Source organism: Sinocyclocheilus rhinocerous, unplaced genomic scaffold, assembly GCF_001515625.1.
Source record: "Sinocyclocheilus rhinocerous isolate Xijiao unplaced genomic scaffold, SAMN03320098_v1.1 scaffold1710, whole genome shotgun sequence".
NCBI classification, from domain to species: Eukaryota; Metazoa; Chordata; class Actinopteri; order Cypriniformes; family Cyprinidae; genus Sinocyclocheilus; species Sinocyclocheilus rhinocerous.
This window is the reverse complement of record NW_015650690.1, coordinates 292,251-303,433: the sequence shown is the minus strand read 5'-3', so window position 1 is coordinate 303,433 and position 11,183 is coordinate 292,251. Positions and strand designations below refer to the sequence as shown.

The 11,183-nt window shown below is 35.6% G+C and overlaps 2 protein-coding genes across 7 annotated transcripts in view; one reads left to right on the top strand and one right to left on the bottom strand.

Moving 5' to 3' along the window:
- The window catches only part of LOC107712107 (protransforming growth factor alpha-like), a 20,390-nt gene extending 15,007 nt beyond the window's left edge, over nt 1-5,383 (bottom strand). For 2 of the 6 annotated variants that reach the window (XM_016517241.1, XM_016517239.1), the window contains exon 1: nt 893-924. In XM_016517241.1, the coding sequence (XP_016372727.1) occupies nt 893-916 (24 nt within the window). In that variant the 5' untranslated portion in view covers nt 917-924. Of the gene's footprint in view, nt 1-892; nt 925-1,933; nt 2,005-2,692; nt 2,713-5,336 lie in introns of those variants that run through there. The other 4 variants (XM_016517244.1, XM_016517245.1, XM_016517243.1 and 1 more) reach the window with 4 other exon arrangements.
- A 160-nt stretch (nt 5,384-5,543) lies between these two features.
- Nucleotides 5,544-11,183, top strand: part of LOC107712104 (solute carrier family 2, facilitated glucose transporter member 11-like) — a 7,026-nt gene continuing 1,386 nt past the window's right edge. Inside the window, exons 1-9 of the mRNA XM_016517235.1 lie at nt 5,544-5,612; nt 6,942-7,079; nt 7,451-7,549; nt 7,672-7,832; nt 8,006-8,130; nt 8,248-8,377; nt 8,584-8,732; nt 9,478-9,665; nt 10,763-10,873. Of these exons, the coding sequence (XP_016372721.1) occupies nt 5,553-5,612; nt 6,942-7,079; nt 7,451-7,549; nt 7,672-7,832; nt 8,006-8,130; nt 8,248-8,377; nt 8,584-8,732; nt 9,478-9,665; nt 10,763-10,873 (1,161 nt within the window). The 5' untranslated portion in view covers nt 5,544-5,552. The remainder of the gene's footprint in view (nt 5,613-6,941; nt 7,080-7,450; nt 7,550-7,671; nt 7,833-8,005; nt 8,131-8,247; nt 8,378-8,583; nt 8,733-9,477; nt 9,666-10,762; nt 10,874-11,183) is intronic.

Sequence of the window (11,183 nt, the reverse complement as noted above, 5' to 3'; positions counted from 1 at the left end):
TATACTCGATAATGTCAAACCGCACATCGTAAAACAACAATTACGAAATGTGTAGATTCGGTGGCGAACGCTGTTACCTGCAAACTCCTTCCCACAGGCTTTACAGTGAACGCAGTGCATAGAACCATTTTCATAGCGGAGCCACTTGAAGTCTTTCAACCACTCTCTCCGAAAACTGTATGCCTTCTATTCGGCTGGTGGATCAACATTCACCACATGATCGCTATCACCAGCACCATTATTTGTAACTTTAGGTGGTTCACAAAAGAAATCGGTCAGTGTTCTTTTCATTTTCTCTCTTCTTCAGCCCTTTCTTTTTCTCGCGGTAGTTAGCGGAAAGCAGTGACTGGGTGATTGACAGCTAATATTAACCAATCTAAAATCTGCATTAAAGTTAAGAATGTAAAGATGAAGTTTAATTGGTTATGTAGCCTAACGTTTCATAGAACGGCAGACAGGTCACCGTATCAACACTCAGAAGGCACATACTCTGAATGTTTTTAGAGAAATGCAAACAGGTCGCACGACAACAATTATATGCACTCGCACAAATGCTCCCAAATATATTTTGAGGTCGCACAGATTAAATTTCGGGAGCATATGCGACCAAAATGGTCGCAATTTCGAGCCTTGATTCCTGGTAGTAAGCATTTGTTTCTTCTGTGCAACACAAAAGGTGATATTTTAAAGAATGCTGGAAACCAAACAGTTTTGGTGACCATTCACTTTCATTGTAAGGACAAAAAAACACAGACATTTCTCAAAATATCTAGGCCTACATGTAAAGAAAGTAAGTCACAATGTTTTGTACCAAGATGAGGGTAAATAATTAATGACAGAATTGAACCCTTTGTTATCATTGCAAGGGTATTCCTACTGAGGGGTTTCTTACCAGCTGCCGTTCCTTAACCATCATTGTACCAAAACCACTTACTGAGATAATGGGACATTTATTGACTGGAAACCTTGCCTATATGCTTGAAGAATAAAACAGGTGCTTGCAATACAGATGCAATCACTCCGTCATTAAAAGTAGCTATTTATGGGGCATCAAGTCAAGTCAAAACGAATCAAATTTATTTGTAAAATTGTTTGCACAAGAAATTCGTACTGTTATGTTAATGCTTTACCATAGAGCATCCTGCATCAGGCAGGTTTAAAAATGCCCAGTCATGATCTAATGCATAAACATTTGCTTAATATTAAAAGCACAGAAAGCAACAACACACATTATGTCCAGCTGATTTTAAAATTCCTTCAATCTTTACAGAATTTCTCTGAATCTGTTTGCTAAGTTAAGAACTTGCCTTCATTGTAGAAACAAAGCCATAAAAGATGGGCGCTAAAGAATGGCTCTATATTTAAACTAAGCTCTGTTAACCTTGTTAATGACAGGAGCAAGACTACTGAGCCAGAGAAGCTGCTAGACAAAAAAGGACAGCAAACCACTGTTTCTTCAGTGCCTTGGATAAACACAGCACATCCTTCATACTACCAAGCTAAAAATCTGTACAACAAAGCAGAATAATTATATAACATTAGTCTGTCATTACTAATTATGAGAATGAAACGGTGGGTGTCAGGACAGAAGTGGACCCCTAATATTGTTTTTAATACTGATGACTAGAGTGTCAAATCACGATGCTAAAATTATAATATAAAACACTACTGGAAAATCACATGCACAACATAAAATAACTGTAAAAGTTTATTCACAGCTCTCCGATTCAGTTCAACCTCTGAATGAAAAAGATTCTGATAGTTTGACCAAGTTTCCACTTGAGGCAATGTGGGTTATTTAGGCTAAACTTTTTCATACGTTTAACTCCAATATTTTGCTTCATTAATTGACGTATTATTTACATTTCAGTTACTTAATAAAAATAATGCCAGTAAATTGAATGAACACACAACATCAAACACTTTTACTCACCGGTGAGAAGGAATATTGTATCCCAAAAAGCACGATACATCATTATAAGGCGTTTATGTGACGTGCTGGTGAAGGATTTGCAGCGTCGTCTCTTTATTTTAAATCATTTATCTTTGCCAACATAGATGAAGGCACGCTCGTATTCTTTAGATTGGACAATATTATTGATAGTCCGTTGCACAGGTTAGAAATCTGACTTCCATAGTAAAACTGTGTATGTATTTCTTCATAGTTTCATGTGTCCTACTCGACAAAAGACGCCATGCCACGACTCAGGTATTTTGAACTTGACGTCAAACTTGAGCAACGCCGTTTTACCACTGACGTCATATGAAGCCCTAACTATATATATTTATTTCTAATTCACTATCACGATATAAGTGGTAAAACATGGTTAACTACAAAACTACGTTACTAATAATAATTACTCCTAGCACAGAACCCTCTCCACACCCTTGACAGCCTTCTGTTGTGCGCGCGTGCGTGCGTGCGCTCGTGTAAACTAAAGAGAGGCGTGCGTTGATGGAGATCTGATAGTGTTGTATAACTCTTTTTTTTCTCGATGTAAGTGATGTAATAATTATTTTTCTTTTTTTAAGTATGTAAACATTTTTTGACTACGTTGATATTCAGAACTAACTACAGAGTGAATTAAGTTTTTAAATCATTGTTAAACGTTTACTAGAAATGCGTGAGATACAGCTCCTTATTATTGGTCAGTTATTTCTTTAGAGGGAGTAGGGTCCTGGTTACACTGACCTGGCAACATCTTATCTATATTTCTATTGTCATAAATGTTAGAAGTGGCGTGGCTTCTTCTAATCCACTCCCACAGGTATGCATATTGCCTTACCTAGTTAAAATGATTCAAGGCTGGATTGATTTGGTTGATCGCTCTTAGTGGTCTGCTGTTACAACACTTAAGGGGAAGAACCCAAATGGTCTTAGGTCAGTTATGCATTTCTTTGTGTTACCTAAACTGATCTCAAGAGCATTTTTTTTAGCTGATCCAAAGAATGTATTAAATGCTAATTTATTGATAGGTCAACCAAAAACCTATTCCTTAAACTTTTTTGTTCCCGTGCAAAATTCAAGAGTGCCAAAATATGATAATGTTATGCTGCCCCCTAATGGAATGTATGGATAGGCTTAATGTTATTACTGCTGTTCTATACCATAAACATTTAAGTAGCCTACATGTGATGATTGAGTGTAAAACAAGCTAAATGTATTTATTTCTAAAAAAAATAAATAATAATAAATAAATTTAAAAAAATAACACGTAAATATTCCGTTTTACTGTACCTACACAGTTATATTTATATTCCGATAGGTGGAGTTGAACTACAGTTTAATTCGATCTCATTTTCTTTCAAATGGACTTGGACTTTCATGTGGACATAGTGCCAATGTATAGTTTGTAAAGAGCATGATAGATTAATTCAACAGGAGTTCTCAAGAGAATTCGAAAATCTTTTACAACATTGTTTTATCTAGTCAAGAGGGTGGTTGGTTAAACTATTCTGAGGTTACTTATTATTGGCTGTAACATTTGTAGACGTGTGTCATAGTCTCGAACTCTCTTTTCTACGCTCCTTTCCTCAGAGCATCAGTGTCTCATTTAATGGCGAGCACAAACTGACAACTACCTTCTTTATTTTCGGCTGGTGGATCAACATTCACCACATGATCGCTATCACCAGCACCATTATTTGTAACTTTAGGTGGTTCACAAAAGAAATCGGTCAGTGTTCTTTTCATTTTCTCTCTTCTTCAGCCCTTTCTTTTTCTCGCGGTAGTTAGCGGAAAGCAGTGACTGGGTGATTGACAGCTAATATTAACCAATCTAAAATCTGCATTAAAGTTAAGAATGTAAAGATGAAGTTTAATTGGTTATGTAGCCTAACGTTTCATAGAACGGCAGACAGGTCACCGTATCAACACTCAGAAGGCACATACTCTGAATGTTTTTAGAGAAATGCAAACAGGTCGCACGACAACAATTATATGCACTCGCACAAATGCTCCCAAATATATTTTGAGGTCGCACAGATTAAATTTCGGGAGCATATGCGACCAAAATGGTCGCAATTTCGAGCCTTGATTCCTGGTAGTAAGCATTTGTTTCTTCTGTGCAACACAAAAGGTGATATTTTAAAGAATGCTGGAAACCAAACAGTTTTGGTGACCATTCACTTTCATTGTAAGGACAAAAAAACACAGACATTTCTCAAAATATCTAGGCCTACATGTAAAGAAAGTAAGTCACAATGTTTTGTACCAAGATGAGGGTAAATAATTAATGACAGAATTGAACCCTTTGTTATCATTGCAAGGGTATTCCTACTGAGGGGTTTCTTACCAGCTGCCGTTCCTTAACCATCATTGTACCAAAACCACTTACTGAGATAATGGGACATTTATTGACTGGAAACCTTGCCTATATGCTTGAAGAATAAAACAGGTGCTTGCAATACAGATGCAATCACTCCGTCATTAAAAGTAGCTATTTATGGGGCATCAAGTCAAGTCAAAACGAATCAAATTTATTTGTAAAATTGTTTGCACAAGAAATTCGTACTGTTATGTTAATGCTTTACCATAGAGCATCCTGCATCAGGCAGGTTTAAAAATGCCAAGTCATGATCTAATGCATAAACATTTGCTTAATATTAAAAGCACAGAAAGCAACAACACACATTATGTCCAGCTGATTTTAAAATTCCTTCAATCTTTACAGAATTTCTCTGAATCTGTTTGCTAAGTTAAGAACTTGCCTTCATTGTAGAAACAAAGCCATAAAAGATGGGCGCTAAAGAATGGCTCTATATTTAAACTAAGCTCTGTTAACCTTGTTAATGACAGGAGCAAGACTACTGAGCCAGAGAAGCTGCTAGACAAAAAAGGACAGCAAACCACTGTTTCTTCAGTGCCTTGGATAAACACAGCACATCCTTCATACTACCAAGCTAAAAATCTGTACAACAAAGCAGAATAATTATATAACATTAGTCTGTCATTACTAATTATGAGAATGAAACGGTGGGTGTCAGGACAGAAGTGGACCCCTAATATTGTTTTTAATACTGATGACTAGAGTGTCAAATCACGATGCTAAAATTATAATATAAAACACTACTGGAAAATCACATGCACAACATAAAATAACTGTAAAAGTTTATTCACAGCTCTCCGATTCAGTTCAACCTCTGAATGAAAAAGATTCTGATAGTTTGACCAAGTTTCCACTTGAGGCAATGTGGGTTATTTAGGCTAAACTTTTTCATACGTTTAACTCCAATATTTTGCTTCATTAATTGACGTATTATTTACATTTCAGTTACTTAATAAAAATAATGCCAGTAAATTGAATGAACACACAACATCAAACACTTTTACTCACCGGTGAGAAGGAATATTGTATCCCAAAAAGCACGATACATCATTATAAGGCGTTTATGTGACGTGCTGGTGAAGGATTTGCAGCGTCGTCTCTTTATTTTAAATCATTTATCTTTGCCAACATAGATGAAGGCACGCTCGTATTCTTTAGATTGGACAATATTATTGATAGTCCGTTGCACAGGTTAGAAATCTGACTTCCATAGTAAAACTGTGTATGTATTTCTTCATAGTTTCATGTGTCCTACTCGACAAAAGACGCCATGCCACGACTCAGGTATTTTGAACTTGACGTCAAACTTGAGCAACGCCGTTTTACCACTGACGTCATATGAAGCCCTAACTATATATATTTATTTCTAATTCACTATCACGATATAAGTGGTAAAACATGGTTAACTACAAAACTACGTTACTAATAATAATTACTCCTAGCACAGAACCCTCTCCACACCCTTGACAGCCTTCTGTTGTGCGCGCGTGCGTGCGTGCTCTCGTGTAAACTAAAGAGAGGCGTGCGTTGATGGAGATCTGATAGTGTTGTATAACTCTTTTTTTTCTCGATGTAAGTGATGTAATAATTATTTTTCTTTTTTTAAGTATGTAAAAAATTTTTGACTACGTTGATATTCAGAACTAACTACAGAGTGAATTAAGTTTTTTAATCATTGTTAAACGTTTACTAGAAATGCGTGAGATACAGCTCCTTATTATTGGTCAGTTATTTCTTTAGAGGGAGTAGGGTCCTGGTTACACTGACCTGGCAACATCTTATCTATATTTCTATTGTCATAAATGTTAGAAGTGGCGTGGCTTCTTCTAATCCACTCCCACAGGTATGCATATTGCCTTACCTAGTTAAAATGATTCAAGGCTGGATTGATTTGGTTGATCGCTCTTAGTGGTCTGCTGTTACAACACTTAAGGGGAAGAACCCAAATGGTCTTAGGTCAGTTATGCATTTCTTTGTGTTACCTAAACTGATCTCAAGAGCATTTTTTTTAGCTGATCCAAAGAATGTATTAAATGCTAATTTATTGATAGGTCAACCAAAAACCTATTCCTTAAACTTTTTTGTTCCAGTGCAAAATTCAAGAGTGCCAAAATATGATAATGTTATGCTGCCCCCTAATGGAATGTATGGATAGGCTTAATGTTATTACTGCTGTTCTATACCATAAACATTTAAGTAGCCTACATGTGATGATTGAATGTAAAACAAGCTAAATGTATTTATTTCTAAAAAATAATAATAATAATAAATAAATTAAAAAAAATAACACGTAAATATTCCGTTTTACTGTACCTACACAGTTATATTTATATTCCGATAGGTGGAGTTGAACTACAGTTTAATTCGATCTCATTTTCTTTCAAATGGACTTGGACTTTCATGTGGACATAGTGCCAATGTATAGTTTGTAAAGAGCATGATAGATTAATTCAACAGGAGTTCTCAAGAGAATTCGAAAATCTTTTACAACATTGTTTTATCTAGTCAAGAGGGTGGTTGGTTAAACTATTCTGAGGTTACTTATTATTGGCTGTAACATTTGTAGACGTGTGTCATAGTCTCGAACTCTCTTTTCTACGCTCCTTTCCTCAGAGCATCAGTGTCTCATTTAATGGCGAGCACAAACTGACAACTACCTTCTTTATTCTTGGATTTCATCATCTGGATTATTTTTCTCAAAGCAATATTAATACATATAAAGAGGACAGCATGACCACAAAGGAGAAGAAGGTAGACTGTTTATTGCTGGTGTTCTTTTTAGTCAGATTTGTGTTTTTAAATTAAATAAATAAGTTGTGAGTTTCACTGTAAAGTCACATATAACTGCTACTAATAATTCCATTTGAATAAAATATTATTTTTAATAATACTAAATAATAATATTAGTTTTAAATACATTTAAAACAAATTTGTAGAGCACACCATGGGACTTTTTAAAAATACATTCCACAGGTCTATACACATAACGTTGACACTTAGAAACTAAATGTTTAATAGTAAATCAATTTAATAATTTAATTGTAGTTATTTTTGATGTGAAGTTGATTTCTTAGTTTTGTCGCATTAAATGCCTGTTATTGTTAGTTTATTTGTCTACACAGGGTCATGCATACACTTTGGTATTAATGGTAACCTCTACAGCTATTGGGGGAACTCTACAATATGGATTCAACCTGGCCATAATGAATGCACCGACTGTTGTAAGTGTTTCATCGACTTTGTGTTGTGAAAGAGTAAAAATGTTTAAATTAATTTCATATTAGTTGTCTCTATGTCTGTTCAGGCCAGTTACCAGTTTTCTGTTGTGTATTCCTTCCTGCAGTTCATTCAAAACTTTGTCAATGAGACATTTCTGGAGCGATGGGGAATACAGTTGGGGGTTTACGAGCTCACGCTGATATGGACCTTTATTGTTTCCAGTTTCTCATTGGGCGGCTTTATTGGGGCCCTGATAGCAGGGCCAATGTCAGTACGTTTCGGGAGGTACGGTTAATCTTGTTGTTATACAGTATAATTTACATGATAAAGTTCATGTTCCATGCAAATTGTTTTATTTATATTTATTTAGACTTGATGATTTAAATGTAAACAAATTAGTAAACTTTAAATAAGTAATAAATCTTTAAAGTATGCCCTGTTATGTTCTTGTTTCCAAGGAAGAAGACTATGTTGCTGAACAATGTCTTTCTCTTATCAAGTTCATTGCTTGCATTGTTAAGCCGAACAGCAAAGTCATTTGAGATGATTATCATCTCCAGATTTTTGGTTGGCATAAATGCAGGTACTGTGTATATATTTTACCTGCAAATGCAGTTTAATGGACCCTTTATATTTTGCCATTGAGATTACTAGTTTCTTCCTGGTATTATTATAAACCATATTCTCTGTTTCTATTCAGGCATCAGTATGAATGTACAGCCCATGTATTTTGGTGAGAGTGCACCGAAGCACTTACGAGGGGCTGTGTCCCTGTCCTCAGCTGTCTTCACTTCTTTTGGTCTGGTGTTGGGACAGGTGGTCAGTCTGAAGTAAGTTATATCTTTGACGCATCTCTTACGACGCTAATGAAAGCGATTACCATTTCCTTATGTAATGTGAAGAATTTTTTTAAATTTATTGAGTACTTTATGAGGTGCATTGAAAATACATAACACGCCAATGTTATTTTTTGCCCAAATTAAATAGTCAAGCATGACTGAAATTACTGATTTTAAAATGCCTGTATTTTTTTCAGAGAGTTGTTAGGTAGTGAGCCGTGTTGGCAGTACTTATTGGCTAGTAATGCTATCCCAGGCTTCATCCAACTCCTCACCTTGCCATGGTTTCCAGAAAGTCCCCGTTACCTCCTCATTGACTGTGGAGACAAAGAGGCCTGCCTAATGGGTATGAGAGCCTGAGTTTTAAGTATTGGTGCAGTTATACTGTATATTGCTACATTCTTTGCAATACAGAGTATGACAGCCTCACTGAAGTCTACACTCTTGAAAAGTCAAAGTTCTTTTGTGACATCTATGATTCTGTGAAGAACTTTTAACATCCATGGAACCTTTCAAATGCACAAAAGGTTCTTTATAGTGGAAAACGGTTCTTTAGATTACAAAAAAGAAGAAAAAAAGATTATTTTAAGAACTACCCTGTTGAAAAAAACAGCATATGCTGGTTAGGTATGTTTTGAAGCATGGCAGCTGGTTTGAGCTGGTCCTTAGTTGGCCATGAGCTGGTTATAAGCTGGTCCTGAGAAGGAGATAGTTGCTTAGGACCAGCTCGGGACCTGCTTGAACCAGCTCAAACCAGATGCCATGCTTCAAAACATACCTAACCAGCATATGCTGTTTTTTTCAATAGGGTACTCAATGAAAAGTTCTTTGGGGAACCTTTATTTTTAAGAGTGTACAGATAAAACAATATTATATGTACTTCAATAACTTTTAACACTTAAAAAAAAAAAAAGGGATAATTCAAATTCTTTCCCAGAATGTCAAAGCTGCTTTTGGCCATACAATGAAAGTAAACCATTCGCTTCTTTTGGATAGAAAAAAATAGTACAAAACTCTCCTATTGTGTTTCACAAAGCATGTAATTCTCACGCATGATTATATAGCCTACATTAATCATGTTTGTTCCGTAGCACTGCAGCGTCTGCGAGGCTGTGAGGTGCAGAGAGAAGAGCTGGATGAGATTCTGCAGGAACAGAATGAAACAAAGGGAGAACGTGCCAAACAGCCGTGGGAGCTCTTTACTGACCGCAGTGTCCGCTGGCAGCTCATCACTGTGGCGGTCCTGAGCAGTGCTATGCAACTGTGCGGTAATGACTCGGTGAGTCCCTGCCTCTGTCCAATTCTGTGTCATTATATCTTTGGCTCTTAGTTGGAAATTCAAGTGTAACTGGATCACCGGTGCATTGCTTCATAAAGTGAATGTTAACCAAAAAAAAACACACCCAGCCGATCATGAGAATGAATGCTTATGTTGCAGGCTTTATGTTAATATTTGAAAGGGTCTTCATGATTCTGGGGGATAAAAATGCATGCAAACAGACACACAAAGCACTTGTCAGAAGTTAAAATAGATTAGTTCATGTCTTAATATTAGATTAAATATTAAACTTATAATTTGTGAAAAATTTGTACTTATATTAAAAAAATTGGTGTTTTTTTAAATAATATTTCATTTATTCATTCAGTTCAAAAAAGTTCAAAAATGTACATAACTGTTTCCACAAAAGCAGCACAACTGTTTCCAAAACTGATAATAAGAAATGATTCTTGCATCAAATGAACATAGAATGATTTCTGAAGGATCATGCGACACTGAAGACTGGAGTAATGGCTGCTGAAAATTGAGCTTTGCCATCACAGGATTGAATTATATTTTAAAATATATTAAAATAGAAAACAGTTATTTTAAATTTTACAATGTTATTGTTTTTACTGTATCAAATAAATGTAGCCTTGGTGAGCATAAGAGACTCTGTTATAAACATTAAAAGATCTTACTGACCACAAACATGAACGGTAATGAATATCATTTTTATCTTTAAAAATGCTGAGTATTAATGTTATATATTAACTTCTAATATTGTGATAAAAGAAACATTTATTTAGTAAATTCCCTTAAGTTATTCAACATTTGCAGTTAATTATTACCTGTTTAAAACCTTAGAAAAACATATTCGATTCTTTCCTGTAAATTAAAGGAGGAACTAAAACAGCAAATTACTAATTGACTTGCCTTGCATAAAGCTTTGGTAAATCTCTCCTGTACAACACTTTTTTTTTACATAACTCAAAATGCTTCAGAAGTATTTGAAGTGTTAAGTGTTGGTGTGTGTGTGTGTGTGTGTGTGTGTGTGTGTGTGTGATTTGCACACTCAGAATTTCAAAAGATTAAGGACCATTTTTTTCAATCCTCAGATTTACTTCTATGCATCATATGTGTTCCAAGAAGCGGGTATATCTGCAGGACAGATCCAATATATGGCCATTGGCACCGGGATGTGTGAATTCACCGCTTGCATTCTATGTGTGAGTCTTCCATTCATCTGTTATCAATTATGTAACTGTTCCAGAACTGTACAGGCAATCCTTTGACCCACTTGCATAGTTTGAGTGAATTAATTCATCTCAAATTCTGGGCTGATCAGTCAGGGCTGGACAAACCTTTTAGTCCCTTTTGCCAAGATATAATTTGGTTGCAGGACCTAGATTACCATTTTAATAGTGAAACTGAATACTGAATAATTCTGTGTAGAATGACAAGGCCACACATGAATTTTAAATCTGTCTCTGTGTGTGTGTGTGTGTGTGTGTGTGTGTGTGTGTAAAATATTCAGAT